This window comes from Rhea pennata, chromosome 1, assembly GCF_028389875.1.
Source record: "Rhea pennata isolate bPtePen1 chromosome 1, bPtePen1.pri, whole genome shotgun sequence".
Classification (NCBI taxonomy): domain Eukaryota; kingdom Metazoa; phylum Chordata; class Aves; order Rheiformes; family Rheidae; genus Rhea; species Rhea pennata.
In genome coordinates this window covers 13,962,223-13,979,099 of record NC_084663.1, presented here as the reverse complement: position 1 = coordinate 13,979,099, position 16,877 = coordinate 13,962,223, and the positions used below count along the sequence as shown (strand labels likewise).

Below are 16,877 nucleotides of genomic sequence, written 5' to 3'. Positions count from 1 at the left end.
GCTGCGTTGGAAAATCTGCTGTCACAGCGCGAGTTCTGCTGGAGAAATGAAATGTATGCACCTGCTCTCTGAAATTTTATTGTACACGAACTGCGCATTTCTAGCACTGATGAAAATTAATTTCAGTTTTATGGGAGACATTTACATATGAACAGGCCTTAATGAGATACAAGCAGCTGTCAGTCGCTGACTTCATAAACAAATCAACACCTAATGACTGAAGGAGAGTTTCAGCATAATTGAGTAAATGTAATTATAGTAACTCAGAAGGTAGCAAACATAATTTTATCAGCCACAGATTTGCATTAGATCCTTAGGTTTTTTAATATCAGGAGAGAAGACGATTTTTTTATTTTAAATCACATATCTGAAAAAATTTGTAATAAGGAGAAGATCATTTCACTTGCAATACATCCGGGACTCAATCTGATTTTCCTTTGCTTATGCAAAATGACACAACAGCAGTGACTTTTATTTGACATCAACCTGACTTAAATATAATGCCATCAGAAAGCCAGATCATCTGCCAGTAGCATTTTAGCCATGTGGAAGAAAAAATGGGAAAGAAATATGAAAAATTGGAGAGGTTTGTTGTGCTTGTAATAGGATGTTTTCCTAACTTTTCTATATTACACTTTCCATTGCAATAGGTGTCTGGCGAGGCGAGCGCGTCCGCGGAAGCGCCCTCGCTCTTAACCTCGGCCGTTTCAGTCAAAAACCAAGCCCTTAGGCATCTTCGCTTCTTTTTTTAAAGAAATTCTAGTAGTGAAGTTCTAAAAATTTCTCCAATCATGTCCTAAGCAAATCTTCGTGTTCTTCCACCACGTGACCGGGTGGTGAACTGCTGTACGTGCCGCCTGTATTCCTCCCTTCATTTCCATACCCATGAGTGGTTGGCTCAGAAGCCTTTAGGATATTCATTTTAACAGCTCTTATTCTACAAAAAATCCCAAGCTTTCTTTTTTTTCTTTTTTTAATTGACAAGTTACAAAATCATATCTCATGCCATCATACTATAGCCATATGGCTCAGAAACGAGCTGGGAAAGATTTCGATTTTCTATACTGACCTGCGCCACTTGCTGTAGACGGTAACCGGCAGTCGACAGCAGCTCTCCTCCTCCCTGCATTAATACGGATGAGATTAATACGGACCTGCGGCGCCGGTCAGGATCTGGGTGGGAATATGCCCTCGGCCCAAACTTTGGCCCTCTCCCCACAATTTAGCCCTTGCTCCTGCCTCTTCCGAATGCCTGTAACCGCTCAGATTTCCACTGCAAGTTGGAAGGGCTCCTTCCAAGACGAAAAGCACTCTTCGAACAGTTTTGTTTCTTCCTGAGCCTCGGTCTTTGAGGTTTGGCTAGGCGGGGAGCCTCTCAGCACGGAAAATGTCCACGTAGCAGCGGACACAGTATCTCCTCCCAGGCCGGCGTCAAGCACTTGGTCAACAAATAATGTCACCTGCCCCACTGCAATAAAGAAAAATAAAGCTATTGGAAAGAAACTATTTAACTAGAGAGGAGAAACTACAGGAAGATTTTTCAGCTTAAACAATACTGAAAATATCTAGCTAAAAATATCTAAAAATACTCAGTTGTATTTAGGCAAGTAATCTAATCCAATGATTCCTTGGTTCCAATCACCATAAGCCCTCCGGCATTACAGGTTTTATCTGAGTAGTTGACAGGTTATTTACAATATGGAAATAAATAGGTGCTACGTAAATAGAGTGTTTTTGAAAAACTGATTTTCAAATTCCATTGGTGCGATCGTAATCTAGCTTAGAATCATCTTGTCAAAAAGAATATTTTGTACCCAGTAAAAAACAGTCAACTACTGGTGGATGGAAATAGTATTCAAAGAAAAGAAATGTTTGGACTAAAGAACCTTAATTTCACAGACTTATTTTTACAATAAATACCGGAAGAAAGAATTATTAGACAACTTACAAAGGGTTAACTATGAGCAACATGTAAACTCAAAAGGCACTCCAGGTGCTCAGTTCTAGCTTTGCATGCTGTTCTCACAGAACGGCGCTGAATAAAAATCGGATAATACTCACTGGTTGGTTTATTTTAAAATAATGTGCCCATTAAGGAGAAAGTCCCTCTAGCACCTTTGCAGCATTCCTCAGAAAAGTCATTAATGACTGGATTGTCCATTAAATCCCCCTGTGCAATTAGTGGTATTATCTGTAAAGTTCATTTACAAAAACATGTCTTTGATTGTGTTAATCTCTGCAGGCTGGGCTGCGATTGTGATATCAGCTTTATTTTTTATAATTGCATTTTATCTCTTTCCCTATAGTTCAATAAAGCATCATGAGTTAAAACATTGTCATTGCTTTTAAGGTCCAGTGCCACCCGTTTCCGCTGGAGCCAGTGCTACTACACGGTGCAGGATGAGTGGGCTTTGGATAACATCTACATTGGACAGCAGTGCCCCAACATGTGTAACGGACACGGCTGGTGCGACCATGGCATTTGCAGGTACCAAACAATGGCCACCTCCTCTTAAAATGAGGTTTTGGTCTCCTGGCACTTCAGGTATGCTGTTATTTTGTACACATTTTTTTTGCTGTTCTTATTTTTGGATATTATTTTTTTTAAAAAATAACCATTGTAGGGATTAAACTATTCAAGCCCCATTGAAAGCTGGTTGCTCCGCATCTCCCGCAACCTTGGCAGATCCAGGCTGTGGGACAGCTTTCCGGTGGCGGACAGGCAGCCAGCCATGGGTGCCCTGGCTCTCAGCGTGCCCGTCGCAGAGGAGGTGTTTCGCTGTGTCGAATGAACCCCGGGGACCAGCGCAGCGCCATTCACAGCCACCACCGCTGCTGGGTGCAGTACCGAGGGCCAGACTGCAGTCTCTAACTCCACACATTGCAGATTTTTTGGAAAAAGAATATAGCTTATTTCCAGTTATTTCTCTTTCAATATATGTGGTCCATATGTGAAAAAAGTAATTTATCTGCACTGTAAAAAATACTATAAAAAGCTCATGACTGCATACTAGTTACTGTTGTGCTCCAGCCTCACAGGCTTGCTCTTCACAGGAGAGCAGGAGTGCAGAAATCTTTTTTTGTGCAGAGTACTATTCCTGCGATTAGAGCAAAAGGGGCTCGGACCTATGCAGACCTGAGGCTACGTATCCAAATGTCTAACAGTGAATCAGACAAATGTGGCCATTAACAATACAGATATCCTTAATTAAAAAAAAAAAAAAAAAAAAAAAAGAAAAAAAAAGAAAGAAGGATTGACCTGATCCTGCCAGGATCCAAAATTGCGATTTCAGAGCAATTTACAATTTCACATCCAATTTTAGAAGGTCATTGCACCACCTCAGTCAATTGTGAACATCACCCTTAAAAGCTTGTTCTGTCTGTGCTTCCCCCCAGGTGCGACGCAGGGTTTCGGGGTACTGAATGCCAACCTGAAAATCCCCTCCCCTCCACGGTCATGTCCGATTTTGAGACTCCCGGCAGTCTGAAGACGGAATGGCAGGAGGTTATTGGGGGAGAGATCGTAAAGGCGGAGGAGGGCTGCGGGGTCATCTCCTCGGGCTCCTCGCTCTACTTCAGCAAGGTACGTTACAGCGCGGGGTGGAGAAGCGAGGGAGGCACGTCAGGCCCGCTGGCCGAGAACACGATGTTGTTAGATGGCAGAAAGAGGAAGGTGCAGAGTGTTTTAGAAAAAGACCTGAGACAAAGCGGCACACAGTGTGGGAAGTGCGAGAAACCGCGCAGCTGTTCTCTGCAGGTAACCAGCAAGGCGATCCAAAGAAACGGGGAGTGACATGTGCAGTATGTCTCCAAGAAAAACCAGCTGTAATGGAAGGCAGAAAATTGCCAGTGCGCTGAGAAGTGTGCGCATTAATACTGTCTTAATTGTGCGTTTTCTGCTTTCATACTGGGTTCTTTCTTAGCAGCCCCCGAGTCCCATTTGTCTCTATTCTGTGATATCCTTGGCCAGGCACGGAAAAAGCCGTGCTTTCAGAGGAGGCAAGCAGCTATTGTGAGGCCAAAGGACCCAAACTGGTGAAAAAGCAACCCCTCCAGACCTTCTTAGAAAGCGCCTGGTTAGCCTGCACGAGAATGCTCCGCTGCATGGCTTGGATGGTTTGCAGGCAAAAATAATAGAGCAGGAAAAGGATATAGACAAATCTGATAATTAATAACAACTACAACTAAAAATACGAGAGAGAGAGAGATTTTTATGACCAGATGTAGGATTACAGGTTGTAATCACAGATTTATTTTTCATTGTTGTTCCTCAGGTCTAGTACTGGGATTTGGGTTTGTTTTTAATTGAAAGGAAGAGTGTAAATGCAGCTATGTGTTTCTCTTTTAAGGGTTTGATCAAACTGCCACTGCTGTCATGAAAGCCCGATTAGTCCCAGAAGAACAACCCAATATGCAAAGCTGTGTAATTGTGTGTTGTTTACCTCATTACAAAAATCTAACCCATCAAATAATTTTCAGAACTCCTACATAGTCTCACATCCAGCTCCCCTGGAAATGCAGCTCTGTGCTGAAAATTTCATAATAGACCAATCAGTATAACTAGCTAATTGTGATAATTGGATTTTTTATATATATAATTGTCTTCTCTGATAGATGTTCTTCCTTCTGGCTCAGTTCTTTATGCCAAGCTTTTCAAAGTAGTTTGCTAAATTAGAATTAACCTGCTATGATCTTTCTTCTTATTTCTGCTAAGGAGGAGTGAAAATCTCATTTAGAAATTCTTGGCTTCTTGCTATTGATCTCTAAGGGTTAGGTTATCATTCATTTCTTGAGTAGTAGCAGTCTGTGTGCCATCAGCTGAAGGTGGCTTATTTAATTTCTGTTCAGATCTTTTTCAAGGTATCTAGTGGCCATGGTGATAGATGTTATAAAAATTATTTTTATAGTTGCCAACAACATTTGTGCCTTGTTTCAGGAGCTCATATACACAGGCTCTATTTCTTTGTGTTTGCTCAAATAGCTACTTGTTATTTGAATGTCTAATGTTTACTGCCGTGATCAATCTCTGCCTCCAGAATTAATGTTGGCTTTGTTCTGCTGAACCTCTGTCTTCCATTTTACAACTCATTTTAACGAGCCGTAGGTGTGTTTGCCATACAGAGGACTTTGAATTAGCCCCTGCAATTCCTTTGAGGTTTTATGTAACTGGTGCCCTTTCCTGCTTAACCTGGTCAACCCCTCTGCCAGCAGAGCAGATTTTGGGTAGGGATGTCGTAGGAAACCTGCGCCACATAGTTTTACAACCAGAGCCAACCCACTGCGAGCTAGTAAGCTGGGTGCCCTCAGTGAGCCGGGACACCCCTGCCCGCTGGACAGCAAGGGTGTTTGCATCTTTATTAGCCTGTAGAGTTTGATTTCATGAAGAGACTTTCAAGTTCCTCCAAAAGAAGCTATGAATGCAAACTAACCAGAACTTTTCAGGGCCACCACACAGTGCCCTGGGCCAGCACCGGCCTTTTGGGGCTGCCGCAGGAAACCCGGGCTCCACTGCAGACTGTGCCCGTCTTGCTGTCATGGCATGGTCCAGGAGAATTTTACTCAGCTAGAGATAAACCAAATAATAAACTGAAACAGCATAATTCATGACTGAATCAATATCACTACATCCCAGGTGAGTTTCTTCGGGGTCAAAGGATTTTCTGTAGGTTTTAAGTGTCCCTGGTGGTTTAAAGTAGCTGAGTTTCAAAAGCATAAGCATTCAGCTTCCAGAATTAGGCTAGTAGCGTGAAGTGGCATATTTGGTAGAGCCTACGAAAGAGCTATGGAACCAGGCTGTGACGCTATTGAGTAGTAGGACAAGAAAATGTCCTGCAAAAGTAGGGCATAGACATTTATCTGTTCCGAGTTTACTCTGAATTGGGTGGGAAGGGGCCAGTGGTGGTGAATGGATGAGGGCTTCAATTCAAATATTGTCTTATAAAAAACAGATGACATTTTAAATCTCAGTTTAGTACTTATAATCTTACTACCTACGTCCCACTAGATGCCTATATTGGAAATTTGTCAGGAGGATCGTGGGCTAGGCATGAGAAAAGAGGGAAAACCATAAATATTACCTGAAATGTAGCATCACCTTTGTAACTTAGCCCAGGTTTTTCTTTTTGATGCTTCTTTGTGCTTGGAGATGGGCAGGATTCCCATGGTTTTGTAGGGTATTAAAAATAGTAGGAATGTTATCAATTCTGTTGCATTTTGTTAGGGATCCTCACTTAGGCAGTGCCAAGTTATAGCTGTTTTTAAAGAATGCAGAAATTAGGGCCCCTGTGTTCTCTCTGCAGCTGCGCGTGTTTGCCTGCGCCTGACCTGTAGCTATTTATGGCAAGGGAGCATCAGTCAGTGTTTGAGAGTATTTCTGAGCTCGGGTGACGGGCTGAGCCGCAGCTTGCCTTCCCTCCTCCCCGGTGCCCTTCCGTGCCTGGGTCCTTTTCGGAGCATTGCTCCAAGTCGGGTTGGTCCCGCTGCCCTGCTCTCGCCTCGGGCCGTGCCTTGCCGCGTGGGGCTTCCCGACGCGGAGCGGGCAGCTAGCCCCGCCGCGCTGCAAGCCCGCGGCTCGGCCTCCGGTGGCTGGGCGCAAAGGGACAATTCCAGCTGCCACCAGAAGTCTCCTATACGCTCTGTCTTCCTTTGGTAGCATGCGTAGAGTGACTTCATTAACCACAATATAGATGCCCCAGAGCTACTCTCTGCTAAGATGAAAAGTATCTTTGGGAAAGTCGTTCACTGAATTTTATGAAGCTATTTTTTTTCTCTCAGATATGCTTGGGTAAACCTGAAACCAAATCCACAGGTTTTAATTGAGTGACTTACAATATTTATTGGGGGAAGAACATCATTTTGTGTATGAACAAATCATAGTGACGTGAGAAGTGAAGAGAAAATGCACCTCCCTTTATTCCTGTATAGGAGATGAGCTGTTTCACTGCAGTAAATCTCTCCTACACTGTTTTTGTAAGGAGGCAACTGGAAGCAAATCTATCAAATATGCTGATCCCCGAGTGTGGGGAGGAGCTGGAAAGAGACTGTTCTGTTCAGATAACATTGGGTTAACGACTTGGGAAATGAATGCCAAGTAATTGTAGGGAGGATCAAATAGCAATGGCACCTTGAGTGCCGTGAATGGAAAAAGGAAAAGCTTGCGAGTTGGAGGTGAAGTTCCCATCTGCGCCAGCAGACTGTTTCTGGGGCTGAGGGGCCAACACTAGGAAAAGATGCAAGTGAAAAGGAGAGAAAAGTGTGTCTGAGTGAGTGTGTGTATTTTTGGAGGCTCTACGAGCCTAAAACTTGAGTTCAAGCTAATTTGAGGTTACAATATGTGAAGATACTACAATACGCAAGGAGCTGATTGTAACTGAGGTAGGCTTGATTACCAGGTAACTGCAAAACAAAATGGGAATAAAGCTCAAGCTCTTCTCTTCTGAGACACTAAATACAAACCCCTTTCCTGAAAAGCAATGCCTGAGCAGAGCTGTGAAGGCAGAGCACCTGGCCACCCTGTGCAGTGTAAGATTTGACTGGGGAACTGAGATCTCAGAGGAGTTTTGTTCCCGCTGTATGCTTTATCACGTGAAAGCGATAGGAACACCTAAACATTCAACAGTGGTAGGCTCTGTGGCTGCTTTTCTGGACGTACATGGCAATTTGAAGGAATGAGGAGGGAAAAGAAAAAGGTGAAATGATTTTCAGAGCTTACTAATATGTGTAAATATGTGTTGAAATATGTCTGTAGTGATAAAAATGCTTGCAGGATAAGAGCTTGCAAGTAGACACCTGAGAGATTAAAACATAAAGAATAACCAAGAAGAATCATTGTCCTAAAGATGAAAAATGTCACGTCAGCATAAAATCCAATGCCCTTCCTGTTGCGCAGTTTTCCGTACAATATTCATCTGTGTTTGACTTTACATCTATTCACAGTAAAGATGTCACATTTACTACCATTTTCCCCCAATCTTTGAACCGTAGGCTGGAAAAAGACAGCTGGTAAGCTGGGATTTGGACACTACCTGGGTGGATTTTGTCCAGTTTTACATCCAGATCGGAGGGGACAGTTCCTCCTGCAACGCACCGGACAGCAGGGAGGAAGGCGTGCTGCTGCAGTACAGCAACAACGGCGGTATCAACTGGCAGCTCCTAGCAGAAATGTACTTCTCAGATTTCAGCAAACCCAGGTACAATTTTGGTCTAAATTCAAGCCGTACTGCAGGAGCTCTTTAACATACTATTTCTCCATTTGTCAAAACATGAAAAATCATTTCAAGTTATAGTGTTTAAAAGCCCTCATTATGTGGAAACTCCTCTAGGCTGCCGCCTTAAACTCCTATCACTAGAAATGAAAAATTTGATAAAAGAGGGTCTTAAAAAAACCTGAAATGAAATAGCAAGTTTCCAATTAGCGCCAATGTGAAACATGACTAAAATGGTAATATATGCAAAACATTAGCAGGCAAATACAGAACTTATCTAGAAGAGGTGTAGAAATCTATTATTTCCCCTAACTCTAGCTTCAGAAAACATGAACATGTATTAGTGTCACATACAATAAAAAGTACTTTAAAGAAAACTGAGAAAAAAATCAACTTCAGCATTTAGAAGTTGCTGTAAGATAGCTTGTCAGTGCAAACTTAAATTGCATCTGTTTGTGTAGGCATTAGCATGTTTTCTATTGCAATAGCTTGTCTCTCACAATATTTAAATAATTTTGTCTCCACATATCCTCATTTTGCATTTCAATGATCAATGTTTTCAGAAGGACTTCTGCAATTTAGCACCTGTCCTTTTCTGAAAGTGATCTAGGCACCTGAAATTTTTAAACCTGTTGACCTTTGTTTAGCCTCTTCTGAAGTGTAATAGGTTACTTTGTCAAAACCACAGAAAACATCCAACAGAGGAGGGTGCCCCAGCTACCCACTAAAATCTTCATCACTGCACCATCCAATACTTTATTTTTAGCCAAAACATTTTCCCCTTTGAGTAACTGTTATTGATGACACTTACTGTGTCATCAGTGCAGCTACACATACTTAGTTTTTGTATTGCTGCTCCAAATGTGGTCCGGCTCTTCTTTATTTTTAAGTTTCTGGAACATGTAAATCCAGGACTCCTCTGGCAAATAAAGTTCCCTACAGCCCTGAAAGGTTCCTTCAGCTCTGCCTGCTGAAACAGCATGTGAAGCAGGTCTATGATAAAAATAATATGTGGTATAAAAGAAAGAATACATGAAAGAATTTGTGTGTATGTATATATATATATATATATATATATATATATATATACACACACACATGCGTAAATTTAGGGTATCTGGAATAGGACTGCACAAATAACTTTAATTTTTGCATTTTTAACTTAAGTATGATTTATACTGAGACTATAACCTGTATTTAACATCATTTTTGTAAAGTGTTTCCTAAGTTGAAAATAAAGCAAAATCTATCCTAAAACACCAAAATTCTCTTATGAAGATCCATATGGGTGGCTAAAATATTTTTACCCACAGCAGAAAACCCTGCTAAAAACTACTGCAGTTACTCACAGTAATAGAAGGATGCTTTTGTCTCCAAATTGGACCAACCAGCAGAGGAGGATGAGAAATGAATTTGCCAGCATATTTCATTATTATTTGCTGATACCAAAAGAGTATTAAGACTTGATGAACATGGATCAGCTGAGCAGCTTAATTCAAAGCTGAAGAATTAAAATCAGCTCCTTGTTGTGCTGGGCAATATACCAATACATAGTAAAAAATAGCTGTTTTCTTAAAGACCTTAGAGTCTCAACGGGCAAGAAAGACAAAGCGAAAGGAAGCTTCTTGATATGCTGCTTATAAATAGGTTGCCAGAGATGTAGAGGATCTACATGTAAGACAGATATTAGCTTTCCCAGCTCACCTCTCTGTTCAGTGGCATTTCCCACATTTCTCTACAAACCCTGCTCTCTGAAGTCCTGCTGGATTTTTGTTCTTCAGGTTTGTCTATCTGGAGCTGCCGGCTGCGGCCAAGACTCCTTGCACGAGGTTTCGCTGGTGGCAGCCGCTGTTTTCGGGAGAGGGCTATGATCAGTGGGCCATCGACGACATCATCATTTTGTCAGAGAAGCAGAAGCACGTCATCCCCGTTGTTAATCCAACTTTACCACAGGTAATAAGCAAGCGAAGTTGGTGGAAGTCAGCACAAAACTGGAGCCATCCTTTCCTGAGCCTTCTTGGAGTATATAGGGTATATTTAACGAAACATCTACAATTCTTGCAGCTGTATCTCTCTACATGGTACTCCTCAGGCTCCTCTTAACACCATCAGACTCCTAATCATTTTACTGGATATTGTAACCACGCATCTCCTCAGAAATCAGGACAGAAATTTTGAAGGTTACAGCTTTTGGAAAATTACAACAAATGCAAATTGCAAAATTTGAAAATTAGAATAGAATAAATTCCAAAACGTCCGAAGTCACACTGCAAGGTAATAGTATTGGTTTTGTTGCTTGTTCCTTTTTGTTTCTAACAGAACTTTTATGAGAAGCCAGCATTTGATTACCCTATGAACCAGCTGAGCGTGTGGCTGATGTTGGCCAATGAAGGGATGACCAAAAACGAAAGTTTCTGCTCTGCCACCCCCTCAGCCATGCTCTTTGGTAAATCAGACGGAGACCGGTTTGCAGTGACTCGAGATCTAACTCTGAAACCCGGCTATGTCCTGCAGTTTAAGGTATGGCTTCCTTAAGTACACATCCCTCCAGGTCAGTGAAATTGCCCTTATTCAACTGATTCAATAGCCGCAGGATGTCACTGGGGTCACAGTTCAAACAAGGCAATGAATTCTAGCACTGTGGAAAAAACCCTCCAGAGCACAAGTATGAATTCATACACTATGAAATATGATGCTGCTTTCTAAAAAGATAGCCAAAACCTTGGCGCAGGACAGCCAGGGCTTTTTTCTCCCTCTCTAGAGGATTTTTAAAGGCTTGCTGTTCCTTAATGACTTTCAGAAGTGGTTTGAAGTGACTGTCATTATATTCTAGCCAGTATCAGGAAATGCTACTACACTGTCGAGGGAAAAAGGATTTATCCCATTTGAGGCTCCATGACTGCAAAAGCTTCAATGTGGTTTGCGGACATTTTTTGTGTTTTAAACTATTTAAGGACTTACAAGCTGTTCTATACTCCAGTGTGGGATTTTTCAAATAATTTACTTTTATTGTGTCAATGAATATGGGCTCCAATTAGCATTCTCTTCTTTAAGGGGCTCACAAAAACCACAGTGGTCTGACAATACATCAGAATACAGGCTCCAAAGAAAACATATTTGCTTTGACAGGCAGTTGTTTCTGAACCCTAATCAAAATTTTATTGAGTTTATAATGAAATCCCATTGGTGAATTCTGGAGGTTGGTTGCAATGCAATTTTAATGAGGTGGCCACAAATACATGGTCCTTACATAATTGGTGGATACAGACACTGAATAATTTACAAGTAGAATTATTAAAGAGATCAGATGTTTACAGGCAGCTTTTCAACTAGAATTCCCACAGTTCTATAAATGGAAAAGTTAGTTAGAAATAATGGGATTTGTAAAATAATCTCATTTCCTCTATAGTTAGGCTCAGAAAGCACTCTGCAACCTGAGGGCTGCAGAACGGTTCCTGAGTCAGTATTCTTTGTAGTTTTATATCTTTAAATGTCCAAAAGCCAAAAATACTTCAATTTGTAAATACCATTTAGCCTGAAAAAGATGCTATTTACCTTTTGACCAGTTTCTCCACTTTGGTGACTAAATCTTCATTCTGTACATTTTTTCTTCAACAGCAATGCCAAAATAATGTCTAGTCTAAAAAGGAAATACTTAGAAGTATTTTATACACCTTCCATCTGTGAAGCCTTTGGCAATGTAACATAAACAAACATGAACAATATTATCAGATGAAACAGTGAGATCTCTTTCTTCATAGCATCTATTGTTTTGGCCCTTAATTAAGAAGTGTTTATACTCATCTCTCTTTAGGAAAGATTTCAAAATGGCCTGCATCTAAATGTCTTGGTCCTATTTACATGCCTTAATTTTAAGCATATGGTTGAATGTTCTCCTGACTTTGTAAAATTTCGCTTTTAAGCAGCTGCCTAGAATAATTTTGCACTGATAAATCAAAATTATTTCATTTTACATGAATGATTTTGTTTTATATTTTGCATTTCATAGTTCACATAGAATTTCTGCAAGAAAATCATAAAAGCTAACGTTTTTCCAGTAGTTTGAAAGCCGAAGCTGGAAACTTCAAATCAGCAGCAGATTTCTGCCTTGGTTATGCTGTCATTTTAATATTCTTTTTTTTTTTTTTTAATGCCATGAAGGTTGGCTCTGCTCCGAGCGTCAGCTCGCAGGCGATCTCGGCCGCAGCCAGCGCGCGGTCAGGGATCGCGTCCCTCTGCGAGGGGGAGCCCCGGGGAGGGTCTGCGGGAGGCTGGGGCCACCAGGACACGGGTCTTCCCACCCCTCCGGGGCCAGCAGGTGCTATTTTGGCACCAGGACTTTTGAGAAAGGAGGTAAGGCCTTTTATCGGTGAAGCTGGTGAACTTAGGGAAGATGTAGTGGGTATTTACTGTGCAGCATCTTGGGTGTGTCCTGGCCTCCAGGTCCCAGCTTGCCAGCAGGGCTCGCGGCTGAGCCGGGCAAGGGGAAACGGTGCTTTGCAGCCGGCAGCGGGGCGGGCTGCTCCAGCTCACGTCTCCCGCTCTGCTTCCTCGCAGCTGAACATCGGCTGCACCAGCCAGTTCAGCGGCTCGGCCCCGGTGCTGCTGCAGTACTCGCACGACGCCGGCCTCTTCTGGTCGCTGGTCCGGGAGGGATGCTACCCGGCGTCGCCGGGGAGCCGGGCGTGCGAGGGCAGCGCCCGGCAGCTGGGCGAGCCCACCGTCTACTACGCCGGCGACTTCGAGGACTGGACAAGAGTTACCATCGTCATCCCAAGATCGCTCGCGGCCAGGTACCGTGGATTGGCGGCCAGCGATGGGGGTGGTACCGTGAATTCGCTGCCTGTTCTTTGAGGCTACGTTAGGAAGCTGTTGCAAGCTGCGAATAAAACCGGTGTTAAAAATTCACAGACTCTAGAAGGAAAATACTGTGGTCTCCACGGCAGGGCAGTGCTTTCTGTTTTAAAGGTGTCAGAAGTGCCCATAAATTAAATCACAAAGTAGCAAGGAACTTACTTAATAAATAAAAAAAGCCCTATAACATTTTAATTTGACATAAATCTCTTCATCATGGCGCTGCCTTTCTTTACACTCGTCGGTTAGGTCAGAGACACAGCAAGGGAGCGATAAGTCACTTGAATCAAATAAGCCGTTTCGACAGGATTAATTCTACAAGCAGTTGCTGCTGGGGAGAGAAGCCCTAGCAGGGTGTTTGAGCTGCCGGGCAAGGGGCCGTGTCACGGAGCGACGACCAGTGAAAGCAGGTGCCGAATTGCGCAGAGCTGCCGCCAGCCGACCCGGTTCACCCAGAACAAGCAGCGCGGGGTCGCTGGCAGCAATCTGCTTGGCATTACGTTCCGTAACGTGACCGGGAGTAAGGAGCGCACGCTAATACGTTAAAAGCACAAGCACTGCAAGCCCAACGAGGCTCCCGGCGTGTTGAACGCTGAACTGGTTATGGGTCACTTTGGAAATCCCGGTTCGTGGGTTTCCCAAGGAGCATCCTGCTCCATCAGCTGGTGCAAAGCTCTTGCAGGATGGTCGCCTCCAACCAGTCCCTGCGGAGAGCAGAAAAAGCAATGGTTCTGTTACTCCATAGGCAGGGTAGAAAGGAGGATTTGGGTTAATCCTTTGGATTGGTAATGAGATTTTAAATCAGTTCATCCCTCTGGAGGGCCTATAAAATGGATTATCTAAAAGTTGAAGGCTTAAAATTAAAATTCAAAATACTTTTTCTTGAAAAAATTTCCTGCGCAGTGAGTCAGCTGATGTGACTTAGCATACGCTCGCTGAAGTCCCTGAAGCAGTTTCAGCTGTAGAAGTTAAGGATAAGATCACTGTTTTTCAGGAATTTTGTGTTGTCATTCAAAACTAAAACATTTGTGCTTCTGTTCACTTTTTATGCAGACCACTTTATTGTAGATCATGAATAATTTTTCCTCTATCCAAATTACTTCAAGATTTTTTACTCAAGATTATATGATCCTGTAGTAAACCGCATCACTGCCATTGCTGTGTTCTTTTTGTAAGTCCTGTGACGAATGGAGCTTTAAGATTTTAAAATGCAATTTGAGCAGTTCAGGTTGACCTGAGCGGTGAAAGGCATCTTCAGTCATGTCTAATCTTTCACTTTTGCTGATGAAACCATGTAATCTGTTCTTTGCACCACATTGGTGGATATGGGCCAGAGAAATACACAAAAATATTCTGGAAAAAATATCTGTATGCAAAGTTGCATAAACTTTGGGATGTGAGAAATATTTTCCAGGTATACATTTGCATCTTGCTTGCAAAGGGCTTATTTAGTAAAAGCTCCATTAAATCTTAAACAAAGAGCACATGAAGTATGCAGCAGGTCCTGGAACACTGAATGGTCATACGGTGCCTCTCGCTCTCGTTCCTCTGCAGCAAGACCAGATTCCGGTGGATCCAGGAGAGCAGCTCCCACAAGAACGTGCCTCCTTTCGGCTTAGACGGCGTTTACATTTCTGAGCCCTGCCCCAGTTACTGCAATGGTCACGGGGACTGTGTCTCAGGAGTCTGTTTTTGTGACTTGGGCTATACAGGTAAGACAACCCTGTCTAGTTGTGATTGCAGTAGACTTTGGCTGAGCTGTTTCTGTAAATCAGGCATCCTGTATTTCTTCTCCAATATACCAGAGAAATATATGATGACATAAATTTTGTGGGCTGCCAGCTAGAATCTTTTCCTTTTGTTAAGTAAAAGAGTTAAGTTAAAAAAAAAATTAAGTAAAAGAGTTCAAAACAGAGCAGTCTAAGACATGAGACACCAGTGATGTTTCTGACAACTGAGACCTTTGAACATCACCATCTGTACAGATGGGAAGGGACCAGCAATAAAAGAGAAAACGAAATAAAATATTATAAACTGAAAAGCCTGCTTAAAAACTTTTGGACAAACTTCAAAAGGATTCCTGGTGTTTTTCAGTCCGCTGGCCTTCAGATGGCATGGGACCAGCAAAGAACATATGTTCTGACAGGCCTTCTGTGGCAAATTCTGCTCACTTGTGGTTTTATGCTGAAACAAAAAAAAAAAAAACCCAAAACCCAATGAAAAAACAATGATTGACACGACCAGTTGCATATTCTGCTCTTTTGAACCCTCTGTACCAACAAAGCAATAAGCTAACATCTTTTGTTCAATTTCTTTAAAATGAAATAAAAGGATAATATTTTTCTGTTTACATAAGAAATCAATATAAAACACAGCTGCTGTTCACCTATTAAATTAAGCCATTTTAGAATTTAGAGGAAGGAGGCTTTTTCTGCCTACAAAGATTTATAAAGAGGATTTTGAAAGGTGCAATCCTGTCATCAAGGCATTTTCTCAGGAAAGCATGGTACTTTCTCATATATGGGTGCAACATAACAATTTGCCGATTTACTATATCTGACCTCTACGCTGTTCAGTGCGGTTTCAACAAAGCATCTCCTATATGTTCTTTTCTCTTGAAGCATCACATGGAACCTGTGTGTCTAGCGTACCTAATCACAGTGAGATGTTCGACAGGTTTGAGAGGAAGCTAAGCCCTCTCTGGTACAAGATAACAGGAGGTCAGGTTGGAACAGGCTGTGGAGTGCTCAGTGATGGAAAATCTCTGTACTTCAATGGACCAGGCAAAAGGGAAGCAAGGACCGTTCCACTGGACACCACAAATATCAGGTCAGTTATGAATGAGTTATGAATGCTGCTTCTCAGAACAGTCTATGTATTAACGTTGTCTCCTCTCTGCTATTACAAGTATAGACAAGAGAACGTGTGAAATATTTTTCTGGTGCTTGCAACCGGTAAGATACATCTCAAAGACAGAGAAATTACTTTTTCATTAATTTTGGCCCAATACTTGCCTTTCTTGGGTGGGAAAATTTAGGTTAGAAACAGAATGGAATTCATACAGAATTGCAATATAGAAAACACGAACCATTTTCTGGGAAGACGGCTTAGCCTTGTATTCCAGATGGACAGGCAGAAGATATGGTCTTGGAACTCCACCCTTGGAACCCTAAGACTGCCCTCAGCTGGACAGAACTCCCTGTCCACACACTGCGTTGAATTCCAGATATCCTGACAGCATAGCAAATGAGGCACGCTTTACTGGCTGGATGTTGTGAATTAGTGTGCTTGTAAATAGTGTAAAAAAAAAGTGGATTCTGGATAGTTTCTGTGTAGTCAAGAGGCTAACAAGGTTTCACCTCTCTCCCTGCTCCTGCAGAATTCTGCCCCGCTGGTGCTATAGATCCCTTTTCTCTCAAACTGTCTGATTGATTAATGTACTTAGGATAAACCAAAAGCTATTATTTAGAAACATTCTTTAGCCTGGAGTTTGTTGCTGCTTTGTCCAGGCTCAGGAGGGAGCAAGTGTCTGAAACCTTGTCCACTCTACAGTTTTATCAGCTGCTTTAATAAGACGATATTTCTCCTGACAAATACTGCTTCAAGAGCACGTAATGGAGTGATCTGCTGCATTATTTAATCTGTGGGATCATTTAGCAGGCAGTGGCCATGAATTAGTGCTGGCCCTCTGCAGCTCAGAGATTGCTCCCTGGGGCAGTACAGGTGCTGTGGGCTTCCGGAGACCCCTCACTGCTCCCCAGTACAGCGCAGCTCCAGCTGCCTTTCCTCTGCATCCCATGCTTCTGACAAATCCTCTTC

General features: G+C 42.4%; 1 protein-coding gene across 1 annotated transcript in view; it reads left to right on the top strand.

Moving 5' to 3' along the window:
* The window catches only part of RELN (reelin), a gene marked incomplete at its 5' end in the record, with an annotated part of 298,882 nt that overhangs the window by 215,921 nt on the left and 66,084 nt on the right, over positions 1–16,877 (top strand). Inside the window, 8 exons of the mRNA XM_062580854.1 lie at positions 2,351–2,488; positions 3,397–3,583; positions 7,984–8,189; positions 9,986–10,157; positions 10,524–10,724; positions 12,762–12,997; positions 14,613–14,770; positions 15,680–15,887. Of these exons, the coding sequence (XP_062436838.1) occupies positions 2,351–2,488; positions 3,397–3,583; positions 7,984–8,189; positions 9,986–10,157; positions 10,524–10,724; positions 12,762–12,997; positions 14,613–14,770; positions 15,680–15,887 (1,506 nt within the window). The remainder of the gene's footprint in view (positions 1–2,350; positions 2,489–3,396; positions 3,584–7,983; positions 8,190–9,985; positions 10,158–10,523; positions 10,725–12,761; positions 12,998–14,612; positions 14,771–15,679; positions 15,888–16,877) is intronic.